The following is an 18783-nucleotide window of genomic DNA, read 5'->3' on the forward strand; positions in this document are numbered from 1 at the left end:
GCAAGCATTCTGCTAGAGGCTTCCCTGGTGGCTCAGACAGTAAAGAATCTGCCTGCAACACAGGAGACCTGGGTTCCATCCCTGGGTCAGAAAGATCCCCTGGAGAAGGGAATGGCTACCCACTCCATTATTCTTGCCTGGAAAATTCCATGGACAGAAGAACTTGGCAGCCTACAGTCAATGGGGTTGCAAAGAGTCGGAGATGACTTGAGTAAATAACACTTTCATTTTTTGAAATATTCTTCTGGTATATTTGTATTCAAGGTATAACTCAAATAGGGTTCAAGGCATGTAATAGCTGCTCCTCATGGAGCATGTTCTCCAACAGAATGTGCTGTTCTCATTGCATAGGTACGATAATTGCCTAGTAACAACTGAATGGGTATCATGCAGCATCATATCATTTGAAGTCGTAAAAGTTGCTTCTCTGACTTATGTGTTTATGATAGTTATAAACACAGCTCTTATCCATTAGATAACATATATACCCTCCCTCTCTATATGCATGTTTGCATGTGTGTATGCATGTATGTGTGTGCTGTGTGTACGTATATATGCCACTGCTGAAAGGGATAAAAATACAAACTACTGATTTAATTAAGCAACTGTCCAATAACCTCATTGCAGATCTACTGACCATTGCTTCTTAATTATCTCTACTTTCTGATCTGTAACTTTTTTGATAGTTGTTGACTACCATCAGCAACTACCCGTCAGAGTAACAACTCTGCTGTATTCCTGCCTATAGCAGGCTTTGGCTACACAAATAATAGTTGCCGTCTGTGATAAACAGTCACTTGGATCCTAATGATGATAGCTACATGTTTTTAAGGTAGTAAGATCATGTGCACTAATCTTAGGTTTAATTTTAATTTTATTAATTGGTGAAATCAGAAATCAGTTAGGAAAAACAAAGACAAAGTAAAACCTAAGGCTGATGATGCTTCAGGGAAATATACACATATTCCTCATGCCTTTAAAATGGACGAACTGGTTGCAATAGCAAACTGGCGTTAAGATTGTTTTTCTTGTTCAGTCGTGCAGTCGTGTCCAACTCTTAGAGACCCCATGGACTGCAGCACACCAGGCTTCCCTGTCCTTCACTATCTCCCGGAGTTTGCTTAAACTCATGTCCATTGAATTGTTAATGACATTAGGTATTAAGAGACCTAAAATGTTCATGCCTTTTAATCTAGTAATCTCACTTCTTGAAATAAATCCCAAGAAAGCAATTTAGAAAACAAATAGTTAAATCTTATCTCAGTGTTATGGTCGATAATACAGAATTATCCTGGTTCTGTGTACAAAAAACAAAAACAACAGAATCCCCCCCAAAAAATGCAAATTTATTTGGAAAAAATAATCTTTACCTGATAGTAACAAACAAAACCTATCTCTTTTTTGTGTTTGTATCAATAGATTACTTGTTTTCTCACTTTTCTTCTTCTTTTCCTCTTTCCTCTTCAATGTAGGTAGCATCCATCAACCTTCCTTTTACTTACATCTCTCTTCTCATGGTTGGCAATTTTAGTTGATCTCATGGTTTCTATTGTTTGTATGAGGATAACTCTGAAATCCAACATTTCAACCCTATTATCTTTCCAGAGTTCCATTTGTGACACATATTCGACTCCATGTGTGATGTGTATTCAATTGTTAATATATGCAACTCTGTATATCCCCCCAAAAGTCTTACTTTCTCTCCTACCAATCATTTTTACTGTGGTCTATATTCTTACCAATCCATCTTGAAATCTTTAGCTTCACATTCTCCTTCTGTCTTCCACTGCCTTCATAATCCTCAGCTGTAGACCTGCAGTATTTTTCTGGTGTGTCTTCATCATCTCCATGTGATTACTGTAGTTCAGGCTTGCCTTTTTTTGGTGGGGGGTAGGGTGCTTCCCTTTTCATACTGTTCATACTGTTCATGGGGTTCTCAAGGCAAGAATACTGAAGGGGTTTGCCATTCCCTTCTCCAGTGGACCACATTCTGTCAGATCTCTCCACCATGACCCGCCCGTCTTGGGTGGCCCCACAGGCGTGGCTTAGTTTCATTGAGTTAGACAAGGCTGTGGTCCTGGTATGATTAGACTGACTAGTTTTCTGTGAGTATGGTTTCAGTGTGTCTGCCCTCTGATGCCCTCTTGCAACACCTACCATCTTACTTGGGTGTCTCTTACCTTGGGCATGGGGTATCTCTTCACGGCTGCTACAGCAAAGCACAGCTGCTGCTCCTTACCTTGGAGGAGGGGTATCTCCTCACCGCCGCCCTTCCTGACCTTCAACGTGGGATAGCTCCTGTACCCTCCTGTGCCCGCGCAGCCATGCATGGAGTGGGGTTGGTCCTCCCGGCCGCTGCCCCTGGCCTCAGGTGTGGGGTTGGTCCTCCCGGCCACTGCCCCTGGCCTCAGGCTTAGGGTAGCTCCTCCCTGCTGCCGCTCCCTGCCTCGGGCGTGGGGGCATGGGGTAGCTCCTCTCGGCCGCCGCCCCTGACCTTGTTCGCCAGGTAGCTCCTCTCGACCGCCGCCCCTGACCTCGGACATGGGGTAGCTCCCGGCCAGCTGCCCCTGACCTCGGACTTGGGTAGCTCTTCTTGGCCGTTCCTGCGCCGTCGGAGCCTGGCACTCTTGGCCGCTGCCCCTGACCTCGGACATGGGGTAACTCCTCTTGGCTGCCGCCCTTCGGTCATGGGGTCCTCCTGGCTTCTGCCCCTGACCTCGGACGTGGGGTAGCTCCTCTTGGCCACGCTTAGTGCCCTGGTCACAGCCTCCGCCGCCGCTCTTAGTGTGCGGTCGCAGCTTCAGCCTCCGCAAGACCTTTTAGAATTAATACCGAAAAAAGATGTCCTTTTCATTATAGGGGACTGGAATGCAAAAGTAGGAAGTCAAGAAACACCTGGAGTAACAGGCAAATTTGGCCTTGGAATACAGAACGAAGCAGGGCAAAGACTAACAGAGTTTTGCCAAGAAAATGCACTGGTCATAGCAAACACCCTCTTCCAACCACACAAGAGAAGACTCTACACATGGACATTGCCAGATGGTCAACACTGAAATCAGATTGATTATATTCTTTGCAGCCAAAGATGGAGAAGCTCTATACAGTCAACCAAAACAAGACCAGGAGCTGACTGTGGCTCAGATCATGAACTCCTTATTGCCAAATTCAGACTTAAATTGAAGAAAGTAGGGAAAACCACTAGGCCATTCAGGTATGACCTAAATCAAATCCCTTATGATTATACAGTGGAAGTGAGAAATAGATCTAAGGGCCTAGATCTGATAGATAGAGTGCCTGATGAACTATGGACTGAGGTCGTGACATTGTACAGGAGACAGGGATCAAGGCCATCTCCATGGAAAAGAAATGCAAAAAAGCAAAATGGCTGTCTGGGGAGGCCTTACAAATATCTGTGGAAAGCAAAGGAGAAAAGGAAAGATATAAGCATCTGAATGCAGAGTTCCAAAGAATAGCAAGAAGAGATACGAAAGCCTTCCTCAGCGATCAATGCAAATAAATAGAGGAAAACAATAGAATGGGAAAGACTAGAGAGCTCTTCAAGAAAATTAGAGATACCAAGGGCACATTTCATGCAAAGATGGGCTCAATAAAGGACAGAAATGGTATGGACCTAACAGAAGCAGATATTAAGAAGAAGATATTAAGAAGAGGTGGCAAGAATACACAGAAGAACTGTACAAAAAAGATCTTCACGACCCAGATCATCACGATGGTGTGATCACTCACCTAGAGCCAGACATCCTGGAATGTGAAGTCAAGTGGGCCTTAGAAAGCATCACTACAAACAAAGCTAGTGGAGGTGATGGAATTCCAGTTGAGCTATTTCAAATCCTGAAAGATGATGCTGTGAAAGTGCTGCACTCAATATGCCAGCAAATTTGGAAAACTCAGCAGAGGCCACAGGCCTGGAAAAGGTCAGTTTTCATTCTAATCCCAAAGAAAGGCAATGCCAAAGAATGCTCAAACTACCGCACAATTGCACTCATCTCACACACTAGTAAAGTCATGCTCAAAATTCTCCAAGCCAGGCTTCAGCAATACGTGAACCGTGAACTTCCTGATGTTCAAGTTGGTTTTAGAAAAGGCAGAGGAACCAGAAATCAAATTGCCAACATCCGCTGGATCATGGAAAAAGCAAGAGAATTCCAGAAAAACATCTACTGCTTTATTGACTATGCCAAAGCCTTTGACTGTGTGGATCACGATAAACTGTGGAAAATTCTGAAAGAGATGGGAATACCAGACCACCTGACCTGCCTCTTGAGAAATGTGTATGCAGGTCAGGAAGCAACAGTTAGAACTGGACATGGAACAACAGACTGGTTCCAAATAGGAAAAGGAGTACGTCAAGGCTGTATATTACCACCCTGCTTATTTAACTTATATGCAGAGTACATCATGGGAGAAGGCAGTGGCAACCCACTCCAGTACTCTTGCCTGGAAAATCCCATGGATGGAGGAGCCTGGTGGGCTGCGGTCCATGGGGTCGCTAAGAGTTGGACACAACCGAGCGACTTCACTTTCACTTTTCACTTAAACGCGTTGGAGGAGGAAATGGCAACCCACTCCAGTGTTCTTGCCTGGAGAATCCCAGGGACGGGGGTAACCCCAGTGGGCTGCCATCTATGGGGTCACACAGAGTCGGACACGACTGAAGCGGCCTGGCAGAGTACATCATGAGAAACACTGGACTGGAAGAAACAACCTGGAATCAAGATCGCCAGGGGAAATATCAATAACCTCAGATATGCAGATGACACCACCCTTATGGCAGAAAGTGAAGAGGAACTAAAAAGCCTCTTGTTGAAAGTGAAAGTGGAGAGTGAAAAAGTTGGCTTAAAGCTCAACATTCAGAAAACAAAGATCATGGCATCTGGTCCCATCACTTCATGAGAAATAGATGGCAAAACAGTGGAAACAGTGTCAGACTTTATTTTTTTGGGCTCTAAAATCACTGCAGATGGTGACTGCAGCCATGAAATTAAAAGACGCTTACTCCTTTGAAGGAAAGTTATGACCAACCTAGATAGCATATTCAAAAGCAGAGACATTACTTTGCCAACAAAGGTCCGTCTAGTCAAGGCTATGGTTTTTCCTGTGGTCATGTATGGATGTGAGAGTTGGACTGTGAAGAAGGCTGAGTGCCATAGAATTGATGCTTTTGAACTGTGGTGTTGGAGAAGACTCTTGAGAGTCCCTTGGACTGCAAGGAGATCCAACCAGTCCATTCTGAAGGAGATCAGCCCTGGGATTTCTTTGGAAGGAATGATGCTGAAGCTGAAACTCCAATACTTTGGCCACCTCATGCAAAGAGTTGACTCATTGGAAAAGACTCTGATGCTGGGAGGGATTGGGGGCAGGAGGAGAAGGGGACTACAGAGGATGAGATGTCTGGATGGCATCACTGAGTCGATGGACGTGAGTCTGGGTGAACTCCGGGAGCTGGTGATGGACAGGGAGGCCTGGCGTGCTGAGATTCACGAGGTCGCGAAGAGTCAGACACGACTGAGCGACTGAACTGAACTGAGGGTGCTTCCCTGGTCACTTAGCTGGTAAAGAATCTGCCTGCGATGCAGGAGACCCTGGTTTAATTCCTGGTCAGGAAGTTCCCCTGGAGAAGGGACAGGCTACCCACTCCATTATTCTTGGGCTTTCCTGGTGGCTCTGCAGTGCGGCAGACTTGGATTTGATCCCTGGGTTGGAAAGATCCCCTGGAGCAAGCCAAGGCAACCCACTCCAGTATTCTGGCCTGGAGAATTCCATGGACTGTATAGTCCATGCACAAAGAATGGTACAGGCCTAAGCAACTTTAATTTTCGCTTTACTTTTTTTTTTTAAAGAATGTTTGTGATAGATCTTTAATTGTTCTCTCTGAAGACACTCTCCTCTCCAGTGAATCTTGTCAGAGAAGTCTTTCTGAAGCACAGATCAAAGAATATTGCTTTCTAGATTAAAAACCTTCAAAGAATTCTTATGAATAAAGAGATTCTTGAGCTCCATCTAGTCTTCAGCGTTCTCCACTAGATGGCTTGAAGTTGCTTTTCCTTTTTTAGAAAGAAGAACTTTCTTTTCTTTTCTTTTTTGATTTCCCTCTCAAGTCTTTTTTTTCTCTCATATTCTTCATGTTTCCTTCTGAGCCTTTCATAATTTTTTGGCTTCTACCTAACCATTTTCCTATTTTCATATTTATGGATTTCATCCCTGTTTCAAGAGTTGGCTCTCAGATTTACCTTCCAGCTGGGAATAATCTTTTCTTCCTGGGAACGCCCAAAGGATTTTTCTGTTTCTTTGTCATTGTGGTTAGTATACTTTGCATTGTACTATGGTTATTTATGTGTGTGTTACTGATATTTGTTAAGTTCTTTAGGATCTGGATTTATGTCTCGTCTATTTCCTGTGGACTTTATATGATATGTAATGCATATTTATTAAGTACCTAAACATAACGAGCTCTCTTGTTTGGGGAACATTTTGGGAAGAACAAAATTTTGAGAATTCTTATTAATATACCGAAGGCAGAAAAGTTTATATGTTCCATAAGGACCTACAGAAGTGTATTTGAAAGTAATTTTGCTTTCAGGAAAAGAAATATAAGAAATTAGATATGTAGATTTGACCTTGAATCGCTGATTCAAACTATTTTCAAACAGATGAAAGCTAGTTTTTAAAGGCATGTAGAATAGAATATAGACTTAACAGTATATTCAGTTGTTTAAACAGTTACTTATACAAGTAAGACTTGCAAGAAGTAACATTTTGGTTTTCTTTAGTATTTCTATAATACGCAGCTCACATTTTATAAACTCCTAGTTCTTAATCTTGTTGAGAATTTTTTAAGGAAATTATTGATTTTTAAATAGTTCTGTTTCCTTTCTTGTATACATATGTTTTAAATTTTTTGTTTGTTTTGCAGGTATCCTGGTCAGATATAGGAGGACTGGAAAATGTCAAGCTGAAACTGAAACAGGCTGTGGAATGGCCCTTGAAACATCCTGAGTCTTTCACCCAAATGGGTATTCAGCCACCCAAAGGAGTTCTTTTGTATGGGCCACCTGGATGCTCTAAAACAATGATCGCAAAGGCTTTGGCCAATGAGAGTGGACTGAATTTCCTGGCTATAAAGGTAGGGTTTAAGTTTATTAAATTGTTACTCTCTCTTCTAGCAGTCCACCCCCCCACCCCCCCCGACCCCCAATTCCTACCCTTAGGAGAGCATGGAAAGCCATCTTAAGGAGTAGTTGATTTTTTTTTTTTTTTTGAGGTTAATGGCGATGTAATATAGGGAGATGAGAGATAAATAAATTAGTGCCTATAATCAGCAAATCATGGTTTTGTTTCTTGATTTTCAGTATTTCTTACACTCACCCATATGTAATAGAAAACAATTTTCTTTTTTTTCTACATTTTTAAATTGTACTAATCACTTTTGCTGAACCATGACTTAAATATGAATTTAATAAATTTAATATTTATAAACATATTATTTTAAAAGAACTCAGATACTTTATATGGAAAAAATAAAATTTTAATAAATATTTTTCTAGTCAGAAGGTATATATACATTGTTTATATTCTGAAACATACACACACATATTGTTTGTTCACTGCATGCTAAGTTGCTTCAGTTGTATCTGACTGTACAACCCCATGGACTCTAGCCTGCCATGCTTCTCTGTCCATGGGATTTCCCAGTCAAGAATACTGGAGTGGGTTGCCATGCCCTCCTCCAGGGTATGTATACACACACACACACACACACGTATGTATATAAAGCCTTAAATTCATCTCTTTAGACTTTATCACAGAAATACATATTTAAATATGTTAACCATCAAAGTCATTTAGAAAAAAAGGCACATGATAATTTATTTTGATGTTTTCAGGGAATTTTTTCATAATAAAATGTTTTATGTCTTAAAACCTCCTCCAGGGTATGTATACACACACACACACACACACACACGTATGTATATAAAGCCTTAAATTCATCTCTGTAGACTTTATCACAGAAATACATATTTAAATTTGTTAACCATCAAAGTATTTAGAAAAAAGGCCCATGATTATTTTGATGTTGTCAGGGAAGTTTTTTCATAATAAAATGTTTTATGTCTTAAAACATTGAAATCATTGGCAGTTTCACAATTATTTTAGTATAAACATTTCAGAAGGTCAGTCTTTTATTAATACTTTACTGTTGATTCTTGAACAACCTAAGTTTGAACTATGTGGTTCCATTTATACACAAGTTTTTTTTTTTTTTTTTAAGTAAATACTATGATATTACATTATCTACAGCGGATTGAATTGGCAGATATGGGGGAACTGTGTATATGGAGTTATACTAAGTTATAATTAGATTGCACGGAGGATCAGAGCTCTCACCCCCTCATTTTTCAAGGATCAGCTGTACTTTTTGTGGAATGTTATTTAGATGTATTTAGGCTGTTTTCTTTTTAAGAATCAGTATCATTACAGTCACTAGTGTTTGCCTGTTTTTTTTTATCTTGTGGAAGATATTGGATATGGATTTGGGGAGGGGACCATTTTCACCATGATTAGTTATAACTCACAACCACAGTTTTAAGGGTTGCAGTTTTAAATGTTGGAGTAATGAGTGATTTTGAAATTTCCAGAGACATCTTGATTTCTCTTTAGTCCTTGTTCTCTTATCTTGTGGTAATGAACATGGCCATTTTACTGGCATTTCCTCCTTTTTTTTTCCCCTGTCATCTTCATTTCTCTATGTTACCTTCCACAACTGTATAGTCATAATCTTTGAATTTTTCCTGTGTACTGGATACCTGAAACTTATTTAATGAGGACTTAGCTCACAGTTATTTACACTTGAATATCAAGGAAGAAAAAACATGTATATTTCCTTACAAATTAGAATCTCACTCTTTTGTGATTGAAGATAACAGTTGCTACCAGGACTGCTTTCTGGCCTACCCTAGGATTACTTAGAAATCTATTTATTACAATTTTTAACTATGAAACCTTTCATAACTTTATAGTTTCACTTTGGTCTTTTTTCATGCTGAGAGAATAGTAAAAAGATTTTTTGTAAGGTTTATCTTGGACACTGTTCATATAAAATAACCATGTGTTAACTTATAAATGCCTTTCATTAAGTATTTAATTCTTTTAGGTCACATACACAAAAGATACATGACGTTAAGAAATTTTCTTCATAAGTTGAGTTTGTATTTTCTTAGGGAGGGTTACATATCCTACTTACTAATTTTTATGTAATGTGGACTTTCATTCATTATACAATTTCGTGTACTTTGAAGGTATTAATTTTTGAATCTGGGTGGAGGATATAGTTAATGAACAATGGATGTTCATTTACTGTTCTTTCAGATTTTCCTATCTGTTTAAAAATTACAAAAGAAAAAATTAAGAACACAAAAATAATTTGCTTTTCTATGCATTTTCATTAGTTCTTTCATCTTGGTTTGATTAATTTATGAGAAGAGTTAAAGTAGCTATGGGCTTCCCAGGTGGCGCTAGTGGTAAAGCACTTGCCTGCCAGTGCAGGAGACATAAGAGGTGTGGACTGGATCCCTGGTTCAGAAAGATCCACTGGAGGAGGACAGGGCAACCCACTCCAGTGTTCTTGCCTGGAGAATCCCCATGGACAGAGGAGCCTGGCAGGCTACAGTCCACAGGGTCGCACAGAGTTGAACACAACTGAAGCGACTTAGCACTCACAAAATAGCTGTATCATACAGTTTATGTATGAGGAAATCAGGTTAAAGAAGTTAGGGATTCATGTTGTATTCTTGCAAGTTTTATTTTCCTGTGAAAAAGTTGTCTTGTTTTCAACATAGATATTTGTTTTCTATGGGATTTAAATATTATAATTAAATTTGAACTTATTTCAATGACAAATCTTACACGTTTTGAAAGTGACCAGAAAAAAATAGATACTGGTATTGGGAGACCTAAGTGTTTTGGATATATGGGAAAGAATAAATTCCCTAACACTTTTTGCAGTGGTGATTACCTTTAATTTACAAGATAAAGACTTTTAAAACTTTAAATGTTTCTTTGTTAGTTTATGAAAGAACCCTTTAGCTCCCCCTGTGCATCTTTTCTAAACAGTGATTACAAGATTTATATTCTGCTCAGAGTTAAGTCTTCACCTTGGCTTGTGTGGGCTTTTAATATTCTTTGGCATCTCTATGTGTTTTTGTACAGACTGTAGCACTTGACATATGCTTAACTTTAGTTTGTCATCTGGGTCAATTACGTCAAAATATTTTCCAGTTGAAATTTCCTCTCTGCTTCTCTCTTGCTTTTTGTCTGGAGTGCTACAATAGATTAATTACCCTTGAATAGCTGGGCTATTTCACTTTATGAAGAACTGTTACTGATTCTGGAAGAAGGGGGGTTAGGCCTCTGACAGGGATTTTGGGCAAGTCCTTTATGAACAGTATTGGCAAGTACAAGAATATAATGAACCTAGTATATCCTTGAGTTTTGGAGGAAATTCTTTTCTGATACATCTCTCATAGAGGAATTGTCCAAAATATATCCCATTTTCAGGAAAACAAAAAAACCCACAACGCTGTATTTTATTGAAATCAGTGCACAATTCAGAATAATTACTATTGTCCATTTAACTAGATGCCCTACTATTCTGTTACCAAAGATACAAGTTAATCTGAACTGTATAAATTCCATGTCCATTTTTAAGCATTTTTTAAAAAATCATGTAGGCTAGTGTATAAATCATAGAGCTTTCATGTTACAGATACTACATGGAAAACTGCATAGATTCCTCTTTTATATACAGAATGCTTTAAGATTAGTTTCTAGGATGACAAATAAGGATAATGATGTTTAAGAATGTGAACTGACTTTTCCAAGTCAAAGGAATGGTGATAGAACCGAAATTTGATCTCAGAACTTTCTGACTCCAGAGTCCAAACTCTGAATCACTGTATAATATAATCTTCCTTTTTTTTTTTTTTTTTTAACAAAACTAGTGTCCAGTACTCTTTTTCATTAATTACACCAAGTTACTAGAAAAGATAGTTCAGGCAGTTTCTATAGGGCAGGTTCAGAGACATGGAAAGACATTTCTGGGACCTAGTTTAAAAAATAATTTTGCTTCTCAAGGGCAAAGAAAACTGAGGAAAATAGCATAGCTTTGGAGTCGAAGTTGGTTGAATTGATAAGAAAGGGTAAGCACTGCCAAAGAAACAGGAATCTGATAAATTAAATGGAAGTTCAGGAGCAAAGACTACAGGTTGAATAATGTAAAGCTTGAAATTTACTCATTAGTATATAATTTGTGCCCTTGAAATTGAGTGTGTTACAATGAAAAGAGCATGAAGCTGGGATTCAGATAGCTTTGGTTCAGTTTCTAATACTAGCACTTTTTAGGTCTATAGCCTTAACAAGTTCTCTAAGACTTAGTTTTTTCATCTGTATAGGCCTTTGGAGAGAATTATATTAAAACCATAAATGAAAAAGTTTTAGAGGGCCTAACTACTTAACTCCTGCATATAGTTATGACTTCCTTACTGAGGATTCAATGTGGAAAGGAGGGAAGTGAAGAGTTACTTGGTAGTGGAGAAACCTGCCTCAGCCAGGTGATCATGGTTAACATCATTAGGATTAGTCATGTTGTTAGTATATACCCTTGTATGTATGATGGGATGAGAATGGTACTTTATTCCCAAGGTCTTCCTCCCAAACACTCATAACCCATGTTTACCTATGAGAAAAACAGCAGGCAAACCCAAATTGAAGGACATTAATTCTGTAAAATACCTGACCACTACTCCTGAAACTGAGTTGCATCCAACTCTTTCGACCCCATGGGCTGTAGCCTGCCAGGCTCCTCTGTCCATGGAATTCTCCAGGCAAGAATACTGGAGTGGGTTGCCATTTCCTTCTCCAGGAGATCTTCCCAACCCAGGGATTGAACCCAGGTCTCCTGCATTGCAGGCAGATTCTTTGCCAACTGAGCTATGAGGGAAGCCCCTGAAACTGTCAGGGTCATCAAAAATAGGGAAAGTCTGAGAAACTGTCACAGCCAGGAGGAGCCCAAGAAGACAGGAGAGTGAAATATACTGTTGTGGTTTCCTGGGTGAGATCCTGGAACAGAAAAGGACGTTAGGTAGAAATTGAGGAACTCTGAATAAACTGTGGACTTCAATTAATAGTAATACGTCATTATTCTTTCACTGGTTGTAACAAATACACCGTATTAATAATATATGATAAAAATAGGAGAAACAGTATGTATTGGGGTAGGAGTGAATATATGGAAAGTCTTGGTACTGTATGCTCAATTCTTCTGTAAACCTTGGATGAGTGCTCAGTCATGTCTGATTCTTTGCTGCCCCATGGACTGTAGCCCGACAGGATCCTCTGTCCAAAGGATTTTCCAGGCAAGAATACTGGAGTGCCATTTTCTCCTCCAGGGGATCTTTCCGACCCAGGGATCAAACCCATGTCTCCTGCATTGCAGGCAGATTCTTTACCGCTGAGCCATCAGGGAAGACCTCTGTAAACCTTAAACTTAACCAAAAGAAAAAGAAAAATCTGTGAATTTATTTAAGTATTAAGGTCAGTATCACAGATCGAGCCATATTATGACCTGAGTATAACTGAAGTTTAAAAGGCCAGCTCAGATTTCTGTATTGTGCCATACATGACGGGTGGAATGCAGGGAAAGAAAAGAATCATGGGGAGATTGTCAATTCCTTGGGTGAGGGCTTTGGAGGAGACCTGTTCATCACTCTCCTGTTCATGTTCCCCAAATTAGCGGAAAGTTACTGAGAAAAGCCCTTAGGAGGTTGGCTGAAGAAAACTGGGTTTGGGGCTGCTATGAGCTTGGCTATTTGAGTTCTCCGTTGAAGCCATTAAAGGTATGTTGGTTCTGGCCCCAGACCCAGACCCCAACATTATAAAGAACACTTGCCTTTAGTGTTTTAGTTACATTTTTCCTTTTACCTTGGGTGCAGATTCTAATTGAGTCTCACCAGTAACTATGTCCAGTTCCATGCCTTTTGTGGACCCTAAGTCTTTATTCTCTTTCTACAGGTTTTTATTGCTATTTGTGTTCATCTAGAGTCTGAAACCATTTGTTTCTTCTTAACTTCTGTTAGAGTTGTTTTTTTTTTTTTTTTTTTTTAATTTAAAATCTCTGTTATGTCTCCAAACAGTGTTGTCTTATGTGCCCCATACTCTTTAAGTTGACAATTACTGACATCAGAGTTAAAGACATATACTTAGTTTTAGTAATGTTTAATGCTATTAGGGAATAACTAATAGTTCTCTATTTTTCTTAGGACAGATAGAATAGTTACTCTGCCATGGTCAGAATCACAAAGTTATGTAGGAGTTAGATTGAATTTGCTTAAATTTAGTGTTATTTGTGCACTATATATGCTGCCATGTTAAAGCTGAGATACATATTAAAACCATATATGTTAATAAATTATTTTTTTTTTTAGTTGAGTTTGTATCAAATTGATGTCTTGACATGAAAGTATTCTATAACATTTGGCTAAAAGTAAAAACAAAAAAATGACAATATATATACAAGAAATAAAACCTTTAGTATTTGGAATCCAAAAAGACCTAGAGAAATATAAAAGAAAAGAATGTTTTTACATTTCCAGGAAAGAGAAATAGAATATTTAATAGAAAACTTTGTTATTGTATTAGTTTAATTTTTTACCTGTGGATTTCAGTTGAGAGAGATTGATTATTTTTTCCTTCTTTTAAGTCTCCTTTGAATGAAATTTAATTCATGTCTATAACACTTAAACTATTTGTAAATATTTTACTTTTGTAGCAACAACTCAAATATATATTAAGCACCTTCTGTGTGTCAGGCACTGTACATGGTAAATGAAGTCGTTAGAAGGGCTTCTTGCTACCTACCAAAACTCATAATTCAGTGAGAATAAACAAATGAAGTAGCAAAATGATTAGCATTTTGAATCTTGATGATTAATTGTATGTGAGAAATGAGAAAGAAGTTAAAGGTGATTAAAATTTTACTTTTAATGACTGGCAGGTCATTAAAACTACACTAACTCTAGGAAGAGTTAGCGGATGAGGAGGAAAAGTAGGTTCGAGGTGGGAAAGCAGGTACCCATTTGGGATTTAGACTTGTGGAGTTTGAAATGCCTTTAGAACAGGATGACAGAGGTGTCTAAAAGGGTGTTGAACACAAATTTGTAGCTGAAGGGGGCTTCCCTATAGCTCAAACAGTAAAGAATCAGCCTGGAATGCAGGAGACCCTGGTTCAATCAAGGTGGGGAAGAGCCTCTGGACAAGGGAATGACAGTCCACTCCAGTATTCTTGCCTGGAAAACTCCACGGGCAGAGAAACCTGACGGGCTGCAGTCCATGGGGTTGCCAAGAGTCAGACATGACTGAGTGACTAACACTACTACTTCTACTCCTTGTAGCTCAAGAGAATGGTCATTTCTAGGGATGAAAAAATGGAAATTGAGACCTCACGTTTAAGATGCTGTACAGTAGTCAGTAAAGAAGATTGACAGCGTTGAGAGTGATCAATAATAATATAAGGGATTTTTCTGGGGCCAGGGAGTGTGCGTAGGAACACTATAGCTAGCTGAATTGTAGTCAGCATGGTGCCCACATTGTTAAGTTCTAAAGAAATGTGTCCTTTTCTTTTCTTGAATGAATGAATTGTGGGGAAGGTTTGTGTTATAATTTTTGAGAAAACAGTTTGGATTCTATTTCCTTCCTTGCCAGCCGCTGTCACTTTTTTAGGTTTTTTCACTAATCCAGGCATTTCTTGCCTAGTACCTAATGCCAGTTTTCAAACTCTTTGAAGTTCCTTCCCAAAGTGGCCTTTTTTGTGTGCTAGTGCTGTACTTTTTATTAATTTTCAAGATCCTTTACTCACATTTCTATATGTAATTCTACCTCATGTGAGTTTGGGTTTTTATGAGCTTATTCCATAACATTTAACCATAGTTAACACTTGGGTTAACTTGCCTTCCCTAGACATTTTGGAATTTATAAAAGCTGGATATGAATTGTAAAAGCCAAAAGTAACAGGCAGGTGTCAGACACATTTAAAAGCCCTTGAGAAGACTGGGGAAAAAACCCAGTAGTGATTAAAGGGGCAAAATTGCAAGAGCATAAGGGGCAAAATTGCAAGAGCATAATCTATGACTGGAGAAGGCAATGGCACCCCACTCCAGTACTCTTGCCTGGAAAATCCCATGGACGGAGGAGCCTGGTAGGCTGCAGTCCATGGGGTTGCTAAGAGTCGGACACGACTGAGCGACTTCACTTTCACTTTTCACTTTCATGCATTGGAGAAGGAAATGGCAACCCACTCCAGTGTTCTTGCCTGGAGAATCCCAGGGACGGGGAAGCCTGGTGGGCTGCCGTCTCTGGGGTCGCACAGAGTTGGACACGACTGACGTGACTTAGCAGCAGCAGCAATCTATGACTACTGTACTTGAATTTGTGACTGGAATGGTGGAAAACACTAAAACAAAGAGATAAGTCAGGTTAGTTTCCACTAGATTAATAGAACAGTTGGACATATGTTTATATGTATTTGTGTTATTTTTGTTGTTTTATAAACTTAAGCACTTGAAATCTTTATCATGGAAAAATTAAAACTAACACCCCAATTTATGGTACTTTTGGTGGGTTTATTGATCACCCTTATCAATGAGGCACTTTTCTAACCAGGTGAAATGTGGCAGGACTATCATAACATAGTTATTTTGGCAAGTAAAACTAGAATAGAAATAACCTTATCTAGTTTTATCAGTCTTATCTATTTTAGAGATTTATTATTCCTTTTTTTGTTTATGAGCAAATGTGAGATTCTATATGTATCTAACCCTTGTAAGTAGATACTATTGGTCTCTCAAAATTAGTTATCAATAAAATTCTTTTTTTCAAAGTAACCTATGCTCAGTTCAGTTCAGTTGTTCAGTCATGACCAACTCTTTGTGACCCCATGGACTGCAACATTCCAGGCTTCCCTGCCCATCACCAACTCCTGGAGCTTGTTTAAACTCGTGTCCATCGAGTCGGTGATGCCTTCTAACCATCTCATCCTCTGTACTCCCCTTCTCCTCCCACCTTCAATCTTTCCCAGCATAAGGTTCTTATCAAAGAAGTCATTCTTGGCATCAGGTAGCCAAAGTATTGGAGTTTCAGTTTCAGCATCAGTCCTACCAATGAATATTTAGGACTGATTTCCTTTAGGATGGACTGGTTGGATCTCCTTGCAGTCTAAGGGACTCTCAAGAATGTTCTCCAACACCACAGTTCAAAGGCATCAATTCTTCAGCGCTCAGCCTTCTTTATAGTCCAACTTTCATATCCATACATGACTACTGGAAAACCCATAGCTTTGACTAGATAGACTTGTGTTGGCAGAGTAATGTCTCTGCTTTTTAATATGCTGTCTAGGTTGGTCATAGCTTTTTTTCCAAGGAGCAAGCATCTTTTAATTTTTTTGCGGCAGTCAGCATCTGCAGTGATTTTAGAGCCAAAAAATATAAAGTCTCTCGCTGTGTCCATTATTTCCTTCTATTTTCCATGAAATGATGGGACCAGATGCCATGATCTTAGTTTTCTGAACTTTTTCACTCCTCTGTCACTCTCATCAAGAGACTCTTTAGTTCTTCTTCACTTTCTGCCATAAGGGTGGTGTCGTCTACATATCTGAGGTTATTGATATTTCTCCTGGCAATTCTTCAATTGTCCTTCAATACTTATTATCAATTAATAATTTATTGGAAGTTAGTGACAAAGGTTATTCATATTTCTCTTGGCGATCTTGATTACAGCTTGGGCTTTATGCAGTCCGGCATTTCACATGATGTACTCTGCATATAAGTTAAATAAGCAGGGTGACAATATACAGCCTTGATGTACTCCTTTCCATGTTTGGAACCAGTCTGTGTTCCATGTCCAGTACTAACTGTTGCTTCTTGACCTGCATACAGATTTCTCAGGAAACAGGTCAAGTGGTCTGGCATTCCCATCTCTTGAAGAATTTTCCACGGTTTGTTGTTATTCACATGGTCAAAGGCTTTGGCATAGTCAGTAAAGCAGAAGTGGATGTGTTTGGGTGAACTCCGGGAGTTGGTGATGGACAGGGAGGCCTGGCGTGCTGCAATTCATGGCGTTGCAAAGAGTCGGACACGACTGAGCGACTGAACTGAACTGAACTGAACTGAAGATGTGTTTCTGGAACTCTCTTGCTTTTTCAATGATCCAGTAGATGTTGGCAATTTGATCTCTTGTTCCTCTGCCTTTTCTAAATCTAGCTTGAACATCTGGAAGTTCACGGTTCATGTACTGTTGAGATCTAGCTTGAAGAATTGTGAGCATTATTTTGCTAGCATTTGAGATGAGTGCATCCAGTTGTGGATGTGACTGGCGATAGAAGTAAAGCCTAATACTGTAAAGAACAATATTGCATAGGAAGCTCGAATGTTAGGTCCATGAATCAGGGCAAATTGGAAATGGTCAAACAGGAGATGGCAAGAGTGAACATAGGCATTTTAGGAATCAGTGAACTGAAATTAACTGGAATGGGTGAATTTAACTCAGATGACCATTATATCTCCTACTGTGGGCAAGAATCCCTTAGAAGAAATAGAGTAGCCATCACAGTCAACAAGAGAGTCCGAAATGCAGTACTTGGATGCAATCATAGCAAACACCCTCTTCCAACAATACAAGAGACGACTCTACACATCAACGTCACCAGATGGTCAGTACTGAAATCAGATTGAATATATTCTTTGCAGTCAAAAATGAAGAAACTCTATACAGTCAGCAAAAACAAGACTGGGAACTGACTGTGACTCAGGTCATAAACTCCTTATTGCCAAATTCAGACTTAAATTGAAGAAAGTAGGGAAAACCACTAGACCATTCAGGTATGACCTAAATCAAATCCCTTACGATTATTCAGTGGAAGTGACAAATAGATTCAAGGGATTAGGTCTGACAGACAAAGTGCCTGAAGAACTATGGACAGAGGTTCATGACAGTGTACAAGAGGCAGTGATCAAGACCATCCCCAAGAAAAAGAAATGCAAAAAGGCAAAATGGTTGTCTGAGGAGGCCTTACAAATAGCTGCAAAAGAAAAGAAGCAAAAGGCAAAGGAGAAAAGGAAAGATATACCCATTTGAATGCAGAGTTCCAAAGAATACCAGGGAGAGATAAGAAAGCCTTCCTCAGTGATCAATGCAAAGATATAGAGGAAAACAATGGAATGGGAAAGACTAGAGATCTCTTGAAGAAAATTAGAGATACCAAGGGAACATTTCATGCAAAGATGGGCACAGTAAAGGAAAGAAATGGTATGAATGTAACAGAAGCAGCAGATATTAAGAAAAGGTGGCAAGAATACACAGAAGAACTATTCAAAAAAGATCTTCATGATCTAGATAACCATGATGGTGTGATCACTCTTCTAGAGCCAGACATCCTGGAATGTGAAGTCAAATGGGCCTTAGGAAGCATCACTACGAACAAAGCTAGTGGAGGTGGTGAAATTCTAATTGAGCTATTTCAAATCTTAAAAGATGATGTTGTGAATGTGCTGCACTCAGCATGCCAGCAAATTTGGTAAACTCAGCAGTGGCCACAGGACTGGAAAAGATCAGTTTTCATTCCAATCCCAAAGAAAGGCAGTGCCAAAGAATGTTCAAACTAAGCCACGCTAGCAGCTATTTATTGAAAATTAGACTTTGCCCTTGCCACCTGATCTC

The 18783-nt window shown here is 39.3% G+C and overlaps 1 protein-coding gene across 5 annotated transcripts in view; it reads left to right on the forward strand.

Moving 5' to 3' along the window:
* Positions 1-18783, forward strand: part of SPATA5 (spermatogenesis associated 5) — a 322015-nt gene that overhangs the window by 61506 nt on the left and 241726 nt on the right. For all 5 annotated transcript variants that reach the window (XM_027567289.1, XM_027567288.1, XM_027567290.1 and 2 more), the window contains exon 11: positions 6935-7144. In XM_027567289.1, coding sequence (XP_027423090.1) covers positions 6935-7144 — 210 coding nt within the window. The remainder of the gene's footprint in view (positions 1-6934; positions 7145-18783) is intronic.

The sequence above is a fragment of the Bos indicus x Bos taurus genome, chromosome 17, assembly GCF_003369695.1.
Source record: "Bos indicus x Bos taurus breed Angus x Brahman F1 hybrid chromosome 17, Bos_hybrid_MaternalHap_v2.0, whole genome shotgun sequence".
Taxonomy (NCBI): Eukaryota; Metazoa; Chordata; class Mammalia; order Artiodactyla; family Bovidae; genus Bos; species Bos indicus x Bos taurus.